Below are 16,421 nucleotides of genomic sequence, written 5' to 3'. Positions count from 1 at the left end.
CAAGATCTACAATTAAGACAATATCGAGGAATTTGTCTGACATCTCCTTATTGGAGTTATTGCCCTTTAATGACGATTTTTACCATTTTGTTCGCGTTTTGCCTTATATGATAAAAATTAAAATAGATAAATAGACACTTTTATAAATCACAAAAATGATAAGCAAGGCAACATCTACTAACAAGTCAACTTTTGCCGATATAGTTAGTAGACTGTCACTCTTTGTAGGGGTGATTGCCCTTAAATGAGGATTTTTTTACCCTCTTTTGTGTTTTGAGCAAAAACTAAAGAAAACAGAGAGAAACTAAACAGAATAAATGATCAGCAATACAAGATCGACTAAAACATATTTTTGTCATGAATTCTATTCTCGTCTACAATGTTTGAGAGTGTCCTTTGTTGAATATGCACATAGAACAAGGTGAGCGACACAGGTACTTTAGAGCCTCTAGTTATCAATATATAGGCGATTTGTTGTTTTAATTCTGTTAAATATTACATGTACGTGGCTTTTCCAACTTTTGAGCTTAACCATCGCTGGAAAAAATATTCAAAAGAAAGCGTCATATGGTCTGAAATCATTTCTATCATTTGATCATATTACCAATATGATGATATTAAATATGGAACTCAATCGCTGTAATCGTTTTTAATCGCAGTGCGTATGAAAATATTACAATTGAGAATGCAACAGGGGAATGTGTTAAAGAGATTACAACCCGACCAGAGAGCAGGAAACAGCACAAGGCAACCAATGGGTCTTCAACGCAGCGAAAATATCCCGAAAATAATATAGTTTACAGAGCTCATTCATAATATAAAGTCTTGTTATATACAGACAATAATTGAAATGAAAACACAAGTCCCATGCATTGATCAGGATACTTGCAACAAATCATATGCTATGGCAAGTTTGTTCAAATACATGCATGTTTGATTTCCTACTGTTATAATCATTGTAAAATATGATATCTTTAAACTCATGAAAGATACCCTGCAAGCTCAGAGTATATATTAACTTTGATCATTGGAGGCACAATAGGTTACTCTGTAAGTGATTGACATTATGAATAGACACCTGTTTGTTGTTTGAAACTGTATGCTGACTCTAGATGTCTTTACGTTATTTGTGTTGTTTGATTGATTGTCGAATACTACACTAGTGAACCAATTTGTATTTGTAACGCTCGATTTGGTCTGAAAAGATTTTAATCGACTGAAAAATAAATCATTAAATCATTTCCAGTCTTTTCGTAAATTTTGATACTGAACCACTGCGGTAAATTCAGCACTGTTCAGACTAATCGTTTGCAGTCAGTTACGATCTGTTCATACCAGGCATTGGGCGAATTCCATTGCAATGTAATGCATTACATTACAATTGCTTGGACAAAACCAGCATTAAATTACAATTACATGTATTTTGGAATGTAATGCATTACATTACAATTACTTTACCAAAGTAATGTATTATATTACACATTACATTTTATAAATTTTATTATCAAAATAAACATATATACAACATTTTATACTGAAATCTTGGTAACTGTTGAATAGGTATTTTAAAATTTTCATTGCCCTATTAGACCAAATGTCAACAGTCAAACAAATGTGATCAGCTCCCTGAAGGTTATCATACAATTGTTTACGTACATCCTTGGCCTTATTCTGTATCAATTTAGATGAGAGATGTTTCCGGCTTGAAATCTGAAATTTTGGGTTAAGATTTTCTATAAAGTTCCTAAAGTTTTGTCTTTCAACTCTTGAAAATGAGAGTGAATCACTTCTAGCAATATACTGGAAAAGTGAATCTGCATAGCTTTGATTTGCTTTGAGTCATTCAATTGATATTTCTAAATACCAGATGGTTTTACAAAATTGCAAAGGTTGATTGATGTTCTGGGTCAGGCTTTTAATATTTCTAAGTATACATCTCTGTGTTTTCTCAAAAAAGAAATAACAGAAATGTTGTAAGGAATATATTGTTAATTTAATCATAAATTCTCTTGTCAAAAGAAAAGAATTGATTGCTTAACAAAGTAATTATCTAATTTTATCAATCATTCAACTTATTTCTTTCATTTTTAAATAAAATGACTGCAAATTAAAACAAAGTTACTTTAGTATGTTTATAAAATAGATCTGTTTTAATTATTAGTATTAAAGTTAGATGAAAAATTCATGAGTATTAAAGTTAGATGAAGAAAATCATTAGTATTACAACAGTTTAACTAGACATTGATTTGTTAAAACAGTAGGTACTTATTATCCCTGAGATTTGTAGCAATATATTGCACGATCAGACAAGAAGTAATGCTATGTAATGCCATGTTATGCCTAAATTACATGCATTTTTGCCAATGTAATCATTACATTACCATTACCTGTAATGCCAAAGTTTGGGCATTACACATTAAAATAAATTTATAAACTGAGAATGGAAATGGGGAATGTGTCAAAGAGACAACAACCCGACCATAGATCAGAAAACAGCACAAAGCCACCAATGGGTCTTCAACACAGCGAGAAAATCCCGCACCTGGACATTACTTCGGGAATGTAATGCATTACAGGGCATTACAATTAAAAATTAGCATTACCCCCTGCCTGGTTCTGACTAGGTTCAGATTGTTCAGTAGTTGTTATTTACCTGTACATATCAGCATCACACTGAATTGTCTGAAAAGCTACTGAACAGTACTGAATTGACGGCATTAAAATTGTCTGAACAGTCCTGACTTTACCGCAGTAAATAAGTCTGGAAATTGACCGAAAAACTGATAATGTCTAAATAATTAATTTTTTCAGACTTTTCAGATGATGTTAAGTCCAATATGACCGTTTAAGATTAATATTAATTTACAAGGGCTAATAATTTATATTTCTCCTTATTCATATATAACTATTAAATATACATATTGCACTTTTTATCATTACCTTATTCCCTGTTCTTGTAACTCCAGCTAAGAACAGGCCATACGACAAAATCAAAGCCACACATAAGTTCATTAGAATTTTTGATCTATCACTTCGTACATGTCTAGAAGTATAACAAATCTGCTTTGTACAACAAAGTCATCTACTTTTAACATGTTTATGTCACATCATATTATTGCATATTATATGTGCAATACTACAGTAAGACCGAGCAAAACATTAAAAAGTAATATAACAAAAATACCGAACTCCAAGGAAAATTCAAAACGGAAAGTCATTTATCAAATGGCAAAATCAAAAGCTCAAACACATCAAACAAATGGAAAACAACTGTCATATTCCTGACTCGGTACAGGCATTTTCTTATGCAGAAAATGGTGGATTAAACCTGGTTGTATAGCTAAAGTTTACATTATAATTTAAACCTTAAATTGGATATAAAAGAACGGCACCAAGATTTTTACAGTCATATTATTCTACCCTTCCATATATGTGAGATTAAACATAGTTAAATCGACAAAGTTTGTCAAATCTTTTCAGGCTTCATAACAATGCTTCAGGGGCCTATAATGCGGTGGCTGTCGCTTGTTGCTGTATATCCTAATTGTTTTTCATGTATGTTAGTTTTCTCGTTTGAAATATTATACACTTGTCATTTCGGGGCCTTTCATATCTTGCGGTATAAGTTATGCCGTATGGTGACCTTCAGATGCTTTAACCTATATTTGGATTTTATCTCTAGTTCCACCTTGTATAAGCAATCGATTGTAGGGTTTTAATATTACGTAGAGTTCTTTACAGGCGCTGTTGCTAATGAAGTTCAAGCCACATGAATTACAGTTCTTAGTGAGGGTTGTTGGAAAAATGAGGATATGACAAAATCTAATTCAAACAGTATTTGTTATTTAAAAGACAATTATATCTATGCTATCATTTATTCGGGATAAAGAAATGTCCTTTGTAGATGTGCTATCAAAATGAAGTATGTTTGTACTAATAAGCCAATATACCCGTACTTTTTTGTGTAAAGTATTTAGCAATTAAAAATTGAAATGACTTCTAATAGTTACTTACAATGTACATGTACCTCAGCAAATATGATACAATAGTTGTGTTATACATTATAATTCAGTTTACTATTTATAATTGCATAAGGACATACCTCCATAAAACAAAATGTACAGCAATGGTAAATATCAGGAAAAAAATAGACACAATACATCCAGCAGTTGATATTATACTCAAAGGTAGGTTGTGCAAATCGGGCTATAAAAAAATAAAAAACATTTCAATGGTATATGACCTTGTTATCTTTATATTTAAACGAACTATGATCTTTTACTTTGAGACCCACATCAACGGAATAAAATTTTTCACTTCTTCTTATATAGACATGATTTGAGATTGAATATAATTGTCTGCTAAAATGTTTATCAGCTAAGAATTATAATTAATATACTCAGAATAATATAAATATCATATAAATCATCTTGTGGAAGTGTTTTCAGTTATTTTGACTTCATCTCTCTCAAACAAAAGAGTAGAAATATAATTCGACATCGACGGAATTTCACTGAGTAGGCTTAAACGGTTAGCGTAAACCAAAACAAAAGACAGACTTAGGAATGCCCATTTATGCAGTGTCTGAAACATTACATGTATATTGTGTTGATTGTAAAACAAAATTTTAGAAAAATTCATCTTGGAAAACAATTATCAACGAAGGACAGAGAGCACTTTATTTAGTAATTTGTTGTTTTAGAATCAAATGGACTATTGGTAATTTTATTGTTTGTACCCCAAATATAAAAAGAACACGTCACGCCATTGGTTAAATCTTAAATGTTTAGGACGTTGTTAACCAATCAAGATGTATTGGTGTACACTTTTGGAAATATTATTCAGAATGCAATATGTTGTGAAACGGCGAAATGCGTGTTTCGTATTGTAAATTTTTGGAGTGTAAAAGCGATGGCAGAAGCACATTTTGCATTAGTGGAACATATAAAAATGTACAACCCACAGCTTTACAAAAGGCGCTCATTTCTCACAATTACATTTTATTTACTATAACATTAAATTACAAGTTATATCATATTTGTCGTTTTATTTTCTATTCATTATCATAACGTTGTCACAGAGTTGTTACATTTCAAAACAAAGTAAAGCAAAACTTTTGAAATACACCGGCCAATACAAACAAGTAATTTAATGAAACATCTATGTTATGTGTATGTAATTATTAAGAAATATCGAAACATCATAAATATATTTACCGTTTTCACTGGACTCATCAAAATAGCGAAATTTGTGGTATGGTTATATTGGCATATTGTATAACTGTTAGTTGATTCAGTAACTCTTGATCCTTCTGTAGACCATGCTCCATTCGGAGTGTCTCTGTTGTATGAAATTATAATGATAATGATATAGGCGTCATAATTACATAAATCATATGAACATGCTACTTTGAATATTTTATTAAATTATAATAACGAAAAACATTGCAATCTATACTATATACGCGTCGTGTATATTATTATCTATGCGACTGTCATATAAGTGGGAGGTTTAGCTAGCTATAAAACCAGGTTTAATCCACCATTTTCTACATAAGGAAATGCCTGTACCACTTCAGGAATATGACAGTTGTTTTCCATTTGTCTGATGTGTTTGAGCTTTTGATTTTGCCATTTGATAAAATACTTTCCGTTGCGAATTTTCCTTGGAATTCGGTATTTTTGTTATTTTACTTTTTATTACAATCCGGGTATCTTTGATGAACTTGTTTTTGTCAAACATAAAAGAGTAGTGCCAAAAATAACATTCAGTAATTAACAAAAATCTGTAAACTAAAAGACAACACAAAACAGGTGATTAACGTTGAAACTGAAGGCGAAACATGCGAATAACCTAAAAAATTACAACAATGATAAGTTTTGCATACACTGTCAAAGGAATTAAGATATAAAGCAGTTGTTCTAAATATACAACTAACTAAGTATTTAATGTAAATAAAACATTATTTTTTTCGATATTTTATGAAGTTATAAACATACAAATACACATACCTAAAACATAAAAACCGAAATACTATGCATTTTCTTGCAAATGTGTATTATACATTAGAATCTAAACTGTATGAACAAACGCCCAGTATATTCATCCAACTCTAATCGCTATAATTCAAATAACTTTTTACGTCACAATCAGCATTTTAGAATGTTATGAAAAGTAAACAACGGCTGGGACTTTAAATAAACTAATCTTTTATGTGTGTAGATATAAGAAGATGTGGTATGAGTTCCAATGAGACAACTCTCCATCCAAGTCAAAATTTATAAAAGTAAACCATTATAGGTCACAGTACGGTCTTCAACACGGAGCCTTGGCTCACACCGAAAAGTAAGCTATAAAGGGCCCCAAAAAATTACTAGTGTAAAACCATTAAAACATTTTATGTGTGTACATGTATATCAAATTGCAAGATAAAAACATGCACACAAATTATAAAATAAAATTTGTACTCGCGACGAAACAGAAGAAAAGTTTGGCTAGCCTCGCTTTTCCTTCTGTTTGTACAGCCCGTGATACACTTCCATATTTTCAAACAAGTAACACACACTATATATGTTTTGTTGAATTTTATATGAAACAGGTAGTGCATGAAACCATATAGTTTTAAACGATTTATAAGGTACGTAACAGTATAAAAAGGAAATGCATGAAACTAGGTATAAATTAGGTAAATGATTAGAAGTTAAGAAATTCAGCTCCCAGTAGCAGGTAGCGCAGTCTTGGCATGACCAAGCTTATAGTCCAAAACTTTGAAGTTCCCATACTTCAACTACTTCAACATCACTTCTGAATTTGTAAATTAAAAAAAGCTATGTTTAGCATTTGCTTGAAGAAGCATGTAAAACTTACTGTATATCAAAATCCCAGAATCCGCAAAATGGTTTTGAGTAGCCCGCCTGTAAAATCCAAAAAAATGTGTTACGAAGAGGTATGCAAAAAATGCAATATTCAGTATGTATGTACGTCAAGAAAACAGAAACCAAGAACACATAAAGTCCTACCTCCCAAAAAGACCGCTTAAGTTTAACATATGTCTGCATATATAAATCGTGTAATATGAATATATATATTAAGCTGCAATTCTTAGAGTCTAGGCCAAAATATTAGTCTCAATACAAACAAAGTTTCAACAAATCATTTCAAAAGACAAGATTTGTTAATGATGGCCATATTGAAGAATACAAAGTTGAATCCAATTTTTCAGTAGTAACAAAACTGACTGCCTCATCGTATTGTGTTTACATAGATCAAATTGATATGTTACTCGCGATCTTGTTCACATTGTACAGACCTTATTAAGAAGTGTAAGCTGTTAATCAAAACATTGTTTGAGCAGCAATATGAAGAAGAACAACTGAAATCAACCCTACACCAGTTTTACGGTAAACAATAAAAATAGATTGACCGATAGGATGTGTTTGTGGCTTATTTCATGCGAACATGATTTCGTGGTCTTAGTTCCTAAGATATCAGAATAATCGTCTTATCTGTAAATTTGTCGATTAAGTAAAATACCTTATCGTGACATTTTGACTGGATCTCTGGGGAGTGATCAAAGCAAAGGAAACGCTTACCCTTTCATCACACCTGTTCTCGCTCCGTTTAACATTCAAAACATTCCCCAAGTCTTTTATATCCTGATTTGTATATTCAAAGTAGATTCACGTGGTTGGAACATTATGTCCTCACTTTAAATTAACGTGCACTTCAAATAGAATAATAACTATATAACTATAGCTAACAAAATATCACTTGCCGATATGTGCTGAAATTTTATAATCAAAGGGTAATCTAAACGTTCTGGTGTTGGCTCAATAGAAAAGTCGGCAACAAATGAATTCACGTCATAGCTGCTGTTAATAACACTTAGTTCTCTGTAAAAAAATATATCAAAAAGATAGGTTTATGCTAAGGGACATAACATCAAAAGTCACTGTTGTATCAAGTAAGCATTTTCATAAATATATACTAAGCTTATAGATAAGATCAACTGCATTGCTTATAATGAGAGTTGTCTACCCTATCCAATGAACACTTGGAACAGGATCAACTTACCCCTCTTGACAACCTTAGTTTAACCCCGGATTTCGATGGGGTTTGTTTTGTTTAGTTTCTCTGTTGTGTTTTTGTAATTGTTTGTCTTTTCCTTTTCCTCCTTTTTCGTTTTTTTATTTCATTGTACGTTTCTCTTCCGAGTTTCAAATGTCCAATAAGTATCTTTCGCCTTTTTTTAAATGGCTTCCGTTGAAATGTAAAATAAACATTACGTAAATTACTCCTTTTCATGTCAATAAAATCTGTTTCCTAAATGTATAAAAAAAGGTCTCCTTTTAAAATCTTTCAGCCATCAATGAACTATGGTTTCTGATTCTTATATGAAGATGAAAAAAAAACTATACAAACCCGTTTTGTTGAAAATAATCGGGAAATATCTTCGAAATATTTCTGTAGAACACAGTACTATATCCAGTTATATTCAGTTCTAAAAATATTTTAAAGAAATTTCTTCATTTAAATGATAAAAAATACAGTTGCATCTTTCACTTACATTTTGAAATTGTTTTAAGCTGAAGGGATCAAAGATCAATGATGGAAGTGTTGAACACAACGGACCTGAACAAATGAAGATAATTAACATATTATCCTAGTGAATATAGAAGCTGTTTGACCAAAATTACCATAACGTTAAATAGGCTAAGCTGGACAAAGTGTCATAATTCTCGTAAAAAGTTCTCAAATCAAAATGTCAGTATGGAACCGTAGTGTATGAGAGTTTTCGGGCAAACAGTCTCATGCCGACGTGTATCGTTTTCAAGTTCGTTTATCGATATCATAAGTCAGTCTGTGAATCGCCCATTGTCTATACAGATGAGAGTAAATATTAAAAAGTCTATCAGAGATCTGCCATTAACACCATACATACTTTTGCAATGGTCTCACAATATTTATGCTTATTCTACGAGATATCAACTTGAAAAAATCAATTACAAAAAATGCAAGATACATACCATCAAAGTTTTTCTTATTCAGGGTTATTTCCGTCGGAGAATCCGAAATCCAGGATTCTGATATCTTTGATTTGACAGGGACAATCAAATCTTCAGATCGAATCTTTCCTACCTCAATCACTAAAACAAATGGAATCATCATTCAACAAATTTTATCGACAAACATTATCTTGTGCATGTGATAAGAGCAATTTTGGTTAATCAAATTTTGGTTTTCGTGTTATGACAATAATTACTCCAGCAACGCGCAACAGACGCCCCAAATATATATTAAAATTAAGTGTATATCATAAAACTTTAAACAACACGTGTACGTTCTTTTGTGTATTAAGAAAAAGAGATAGAGAGAAAGGAACTTACCTATATTTTTATTCTCCACGACGTTATATTCCCTTTCTATAACATTAGTATAGCTCTTGGTGTATAGTGTGACAGATTTTACCAATCCAGTTATACTGCTTGGTCCCTAAAATTTGAAAGTTTTATACACACAAGATATCAATGTCAACAAATGAACAATATGGATTGTATTATGAAAAAATGCTTCATCTGATACGCATAAAAACATAATCTCATATTAAAGCTTGGTAAATTGTTTAAAAATACAATTTACTGTTGCCTCAATATCTTATCATTATTAAGTCAAATCAGGTGTTTCCCATAGAATATACGATGGAACACACAAACATAGTGCTTCATGTCCCGTGTGGCAATAAAGGACCTTGGTAACCCGGGCGAAGTTTTTCGTATTGTTGTCTCTAATGGATAAAGCTACCAAGTTCATGATGCCCTCGGGGAAAAAATCCAAAAGCAGAAAACTGTCTTAATACCTACATGTTTTAGTGAAAAAAGTATTAACAAAAAACAGAACGCTAAGTTAAATTCCAATGGGAAGTTCATGCCCTAAAAATGTCAGTTTCTCACTATAATTTAAAACAAATTTCTCCCCAATTTAAAAAAAGGAATTTGTTTTCTTCTTTGCATTTTTTGTCTCTTTGTCCGACCTTTTAGAGAGTTTAACACTCAACAACTATAGTATCTTCTCGATATATTTCTTTTAAATGTACATTAAACAATGTCCTCTTGAATTTGCTTTTCTGGCCTGATTTTTAAAGTGTTAATCTTACTGTATAACTGTCATACTTATGTCATTTTTCAAATATTTACTAATATTTTTTCCTTTCAGATTTCTTATGGTTATATAAACCCTCAAGTTTGTAAACCTTCTTGCTTTTTCAAAGTTTTGTCATTGCAGATTTATCATATCCAGGAAATCATTTGACGTAATTTTGGGTCCTGAATGCTCTTCGACTTCGTCATTTGTTTGGCCTTTTAATTTTTGATTCGAGCGTCACTGGTAAGTAGTTTTTAAGCGAAACGTTCGTATGGCTTACAAAATGTTAACCCTGGTATCAGGTGATGATTTTATTTTATTATTCTATGCTTTCAACTCTTTTTCAAGATTAAGTTATAATTCAAATAGAAATGCTTTTCTGTGGTTTACCATATAATTGACCAAATCGACCCTACCTTCAGTTTCAACTCATTCCAATTGTTGCTGTTTTTATCATCCAGTAGACTGTTACAAAGTGAACCAAATGTCTAAAATAATGAAGTGTACGTATATAATAGCCATGCATTTAATTACATCAAAGTTTAAAGTATACACTATTAATGTTTTCTACTTTAAGATAATGAAAAAAATGTCTCGCCAATAGACCCATCAGAACATTCAACTTTCGACATCTTCAATTACGTTTCGCAGTAAAAGTGACACTGCAGATGACGTCGGGACTAATTAACAATGCCAACAACAATAGTGTTCAAATAATGTAACGACGTTTCCGTTTCCGCCATTCTCCTTTGAATGATCTACTTCGTGTTATGATTTTATCGATTCAATCTATTTATCATAGTTGATGAAATATCGAAAGACATATGATTTTGTATAATAATTGCTTTGTATCAAGAACAACATTTTAGAGGCTTTTCTTTTTCACCATTTTACCTTAATATTTTCCACATGGCTCTTTCCAGGCTCTATATTAAGAAAATATATCCAGCAATCCTTTCTATTTCTGAATATATTCATTTGAAAAATGCATCGCTTATAGTTAAATATTAAGAAATATTTCTTATTTCTTATTTATTGATGAAACAACAAAACATTCACATTTCTAAATCATTACTTATAAAGGCCTTTTTCCGGTCAAATATTCATATTTTTCAAATGGTTATTTCTGAAAAGGTACAACGACACACCTTTATCCTTCTTCAATTCTTTTATCCGCTATACATTATAAATTTAAAATGTGAATTTCATGAACGCTTATTTTGGTGTAATTTGACACAAACCTCTAGTTGATTGCCAGAGACTGCTGCTGTGTTTTGTGCTACATGCTCTGAAATGTCTTTCAATATAGCTGTTGATGTTACCATGTCACCGCTTCTTAGATCCTCAGCTTCGCTCGTCAGATTATTTAGTTCATTTAGAATATCATTTACAATCGCAGCAGTATTGTCGCTGGTCTGGAGCATACTTGCCTAAAAATGGAAAAGTGAATCTTCCATACTTTAGAAGCGATAAAATCAGCGATGATATAGAAATGTACTAGTTCAGTAGTTTTCATATTCAATCTCGAAAAGAAGCTCATACTCTTGATTATATCATACGTTACCAATATGCTGGCACCTGCCAAGTAATACATAAATGTGGAATTGAAATTTTACGTCCTTCCTTATGTTGTAAGGTTTTGTTTTAAAACTGACTTTTATCTAAAAGGTTATCAATTTAAAATTGTAGTAATATTGTGAATAGTTTAGTTATCGGTCTAACCTTGATTTAATTTTCAGAGTTTTAGAAGGGGAAAATAATCATCCAGTCATGGAAACTTACGCCCCTGCATTCTGTCGATTCTTATTTTTTGGCATTGCGCAAGGCTCACACCAATGATATGTGTACACAAATGTTCGGTTTTGAGCGTTTCCAGTGGGTTTCTTGGAAACCAATTTCAGTCTTATTCTGAATAGTACAAATAAAGTACTGGTCGGCGAGGAGAGCCCACAATAAGAGCTAATAGGATGGACGACCGACGTTAGCCAAAACAAAAAAAAATCCCCAAAAACATGGCCAACAATAGCGTATCGAAACTGCTGTAAAACTAAACCTGAATACTTCGTTGAAGCCAAGTTCAAAAACGTGTTTTTGCAATACTTTGTTAAACGAATGATCCTTTCTTAGAATTATATACTTGTGCATACGTGCATTTTTGTACGCCTTTTAAATTTCAATTGATTTTTCAGAGTATATCTTTAAATAACAGTATGGAACAGTTAATGTAAAATCAAATGGTAGAACAATGTAGTTTCTTAATGCTATTATTTGCAAATGGTGATATAAATTAGTTATAGTTATTATTCAGAGATCTTTAGAATTTATGAATATTAGATTTACCTGTTTTTGTAAATTTTTAATGGCCACACTTGTACATTGACTGTTATCCGGCTCTTCCCACTGGCCTCCTGTGCCACAAAATCGGGAGACAGTACCAGTATAATTACCAGTACATGCCATTTCAATTACAGTACCAACTTTTGTTTGGTCCCATTTTGTGTTGAATCTGTCGACATTCATAAAACAAAATTCTGATGAATCTGCAATAACAATGATAAATATAAAAACATTGTGTTATTTATCTATATGCTAGTAATGTTTTTCCATACTATAATGTAGTTCATAGTTTCTTAATTAAAAAAAATGAGGAAATAATAAGAAAAATATATCAGACTCTCCTTCGAAATATCGTATTGTTTCGAATTAATAGAAAAAATCGAAGGAAAACAAAAATTGAAATTAAACATAAACGTCTTGCTTTGATTGAACAAATATAGTAGAATTAAAACATAATGATTCCTGCTTACCCTTCCGGAGCAGCACTTGAGATCAAACCGTAGTTTTGGCGGGGTTCGTGATGCTCAGTCTTTAGTGTTCTATGTTGTGTTTTGTGTACTGTTCTTGGTCTATTGTTGTTTTTTCTTTTTTTGCCATGGCGTTGTCAGTTTGTTTTCGACTAACGAGTTTGAATGTCCCTTTGGTATCTTTTGCCTCTCTTTTACGCTTTATTTTGCAGCTATTTGACAGTCTTTTAATTTGATAGTTTCAAAATTGAAAGAATCACATACTTATGAAATGAAGCAATGCATACAGACTCCCCAAAGAATGTTCGAGGGTATCACCAACAAGTAGTCAACTTCCATTCTCAATTTTAACATTCATATGGGTTATATTAAAAAATGAAAAAAAAGAGTCACCAAAAGAACCACTTTTTTGACCGATAAGAACAACAAAAATCATTATTATACAGGTAAAAACAATGATTTACGTTTTGCTTAATATGTTACATGAAATTAAATATAAGCAGAAAAATCGGCATTATACGATTGCATGTGCTTGGGTATGCATTAATATTTATATTCATGTTTATATCGGTTCATAAACCATTGGCATTCTTCGGAGGTCATTTCGATGATTAATTATATGGCGTTTATTCTGAAATACACACGGACTGCTGATACATTATAACGAGTCGATGCTTTGTTGAGTGTTTCTTTTGGAATTTTTAGAATTTGAATGTACGTTTTGGTATGTGATAAATCAAATATGAGAACTTGGGTCAAATCGGTAAACATGAATTATCCCTTTAAGGTTTGCGCTATTTCAACATTTTATAACCTTTGAAACAGCTAGGATAAAAATTTATTCTCTGAATAAACCGAACAAGGATCAAATTAAACTTTTTACGTAAACACTATCGCGTTCTAAGGGCTTATCTAGTATTAGCTATTTTTTCGTGTTTGTTTTTTACTTGTGACAACCTACCAGCAAACAGACGCAAAACAATACAAAATTCATCTTTGACCCTATCAATATACAAATGATACAGTATTACCATCCGTTTATGCATGCCAAGGTTCAGAATTTAACAGTCATAGTTGCATGTAGGAGGTCTTGAAATTGTTCAAGGCTTATCTATTCAATATTACAGATATATTCGTGTCGTCTCATGAATAAATGTAAAAGTTAAGAGATGTGGTAGGATTGTTAATGAGACTGTTATTCAAGAGATACCACAGGACGAGGAAAGCACTGTATGGTTTTCAACAATAAGCAAAACTGTTATATAATATATATATATATATATCAAGGTAAATAATCTTTAGTTATATAAGCCACTGAAAAATAAACTTTAACCTTTAGATCTTTATCGTTAGACATTGATTAACATACAAAGATCTTTAAATACATGGTGAGAAAAATTATCTTTATTACCGACTTAACTAAGTTTATCTGCATATTGTTACAATACTTTAAACTAGTTTTTGGCACCTCGCCTACTATCTATTAGTTAGAAAAAGTACGTTTGTGATTCATTACAGAAAATCCTTATACTGTCTAAATGAAGTTGCATAAGGTTCTTATTGATTACTCTGCCGGGTTGTCCGTTTATACATGTCATTAACATATATAAACTGAGCATTGGTATACATGTGGTACCTTACCTTTATTTTCGGCAAAACAGGAATATATAAAAACGCAATATTAACAAGAACGTACAATAATCATAACGGTAATATGATAGCTAAAATTAGATACCACCACGCCAACAAAAAAAATTTACACAGCTCAAACTAAAACTTGCTAACGTGTCACCCTATTCATTACTGAACTCAAAAAGAAATTCCAGTACAGTAATTGGCCATTATCAGTCATTCGACTTCCGACATCTTCTTCTATTAACCAAATAAATGAAGAATATGTCTAGGGGCCACAAATGCCCCTGCTTGTAAATATGCATGAGTCAACTTCCACATACAGATACAGGATTCATGTAGTTAAGACCGTTTTGTGATTATAAGCACAAGTTTCATAACATTTGGTTGAGGCAAACTAAAGCTAAACGGAAACGACAGATTTAGCAATTTTTACATTTATAAAGGGACATAACTCAAGAACAGTAAAAGTGACGCCATTAAATTTAGAATCTGATCTGTGTTTTGTGGTAATCAGCATTGTGTATAAGTTTTATAACATTTGGTTAAGGCAAATTAAAGTTAGAGAACGGAAAAGAAAAAATCGGCAATTTTTATGTTTATAAAGGAGCATGACTCATGAACAGTAAAAGTGACGCCTCCCAATTTCAAACTTGATCTGTGGTAATACGTATTGTGTATAAGTTTTATAACATTTGGTTGAGGCAAACTAAAGTTAGAGAACGGATACGAAAATTTCAGCATTTTTTTATGTTTATAAAGAGGTATAACTCATGAACGGTAAAAGTGACGCCATCCAATTTCGAACATGATCTGTGTTTTGTGGTAATAAGCATTGTATGTAAGTTTAATAACATTTGGTTGAGGCAAACTAAAGTTAGAGAACGGAACGCTACGGCGGGGTCATAAAAATTGTATTATGCTTGTTCTTAAAAAAGGTGTTTCTGAAATAATTTCATCAAATAGGCTCAAGACAAAAAAGTTTGGACAGTCAAAAATGTGAGAGAACAAAACCCAGAAGGGCTAAAGCAGAATAGTCAGCTCTTTGCTTGTGTAACCGGAGAGCATGATTCTATTACAAAATTACTTTGTCGCCGCCGGGTCTCGAACCGGGGACCTCTGTGATACAAGGCAGCGCTCTAACCGACTGACCTAAAGAAGTACTTTCCTAGCTAAACCGCTTACGGCTGGCTAAGTATACACTATATTCACTAAGGGAAGTAATCATGTCACACCTGGATGAAATGCAAACCTAGGTTCACTACATTTACATAGTTCATAAGAACGAGCAATTTGCAGTCAATAGTAGTTTTAGAATTCTGAAATACATAATTCGAAGGTAAAGGTTGATTTAAAAACTCAAAAATGATACTTAAGAGAGTTGGTGGTTGTAAATTACATATCTTAATTCATTTTGATAATCTGAATCATTGTGACGGCTAAAAATAGTAAAAGAAATTTCGTAAATATTTTTTCTTGCTCCTCTTCGAATAAAATATTACTGGTGTGGGTATACATAAATCAATAAAATCGGCAAATTAGGACAACGGTAGTCTAACGATGTTCAAGTACATGTAATACAAATCGATTAGGAAGACAAATCAAGGCAAAAATCTGAGCGAATCGCAATAACATCGAGAGGAGCGAGACCGGGTGCGCAACAGGAGAAAGCTTCCCCCGCATGCATTCAAAGTAAGTTTCTTGGTATAACTTTGTGAAACTAAGATGATTGAATTTGATAAAATTCTTATGTTGCAATGTCGTTCTGAATCGTTATAAAAAATATGACTATCTATTTTCAGCATACTTGCAAAAGTACGAAAGCTGGATCGCTTTAAATCAATA

The 16,421-nt window shown here is 31.9% G+C and overlaps 1 protein-coding gene across 2 annotated transcripts in view; it reads right to left on the bottom strand.

The window, feature by feature from the left end:
* Positions 1–16,421, bottom strand: part of LOC127717692 (adhesion G protein-coupled receptor B1-like) — a 37,919-nt gene that overhangs the window by 14,006 nt on the left and 7,492 nt on the right. For both annotated transcript variants that reach the window (XM_052223443.1, XM_052223442.1), the window contains exons 2-12: positions 12,481–12,680; positions 11,382–11,570; positions 10,557–10,628; positions 9,387–9,492; positions 9,027–9,146; positions 8,422–8,500; positions 7,775–7,892; positions 6,868–6,914; positions 5,217–5,340; positions 4,103–4,206; positions 2,941–3,043 (exon numbers count right to left, since the gene is read on the bottom strand). In XM_052223443.1, the coding sequence (XP_052079403.1) occupies positions 2,941–3,043; positions 4,103–4,206; positions 5,217–5,340; positions 6,868–6,914; positions 7,775–7,892; positions 8,422–8,500; positions 9,027–9,146; positions 9,387–9,492; positions 10,557–10,628; positions 11,382–11,570; positions 12,481–12,680 (1,262 nt within the window). The remainder of the gene's footprint in view (positions 1–2,940; positions 3,044–4,102; positions 4,207–5,216; positions 5,341–6,867; positions 6,915–7,774; positions 7,893–8,421; positions 8,501–9,026; positions 9,147–9,386; positions 9,493–10,556; positions 10,629–11,381; positions 11,571–12,480; positions 12,681–16,421) is intronic.

The sequence above is a fragment of the Mytilus californianus genome, unplaced genomic scaffold (assembly GCF_021869535.1).
Source record: "Mytilus californianus isolate M0D057914Y unplaced genomic scaffold, xbMytCali1.0.p SCAF_10, whole genome shotgun sequence".
NCBI lineage: Eukaryota > Metazoa > Mollusca > Bivalvia > Mytilida > Mytilidae > Mytilus > Mytilus californianus.
This window is presented reverse-complemented; position numbering and strand designations above follow the sequence as displayed.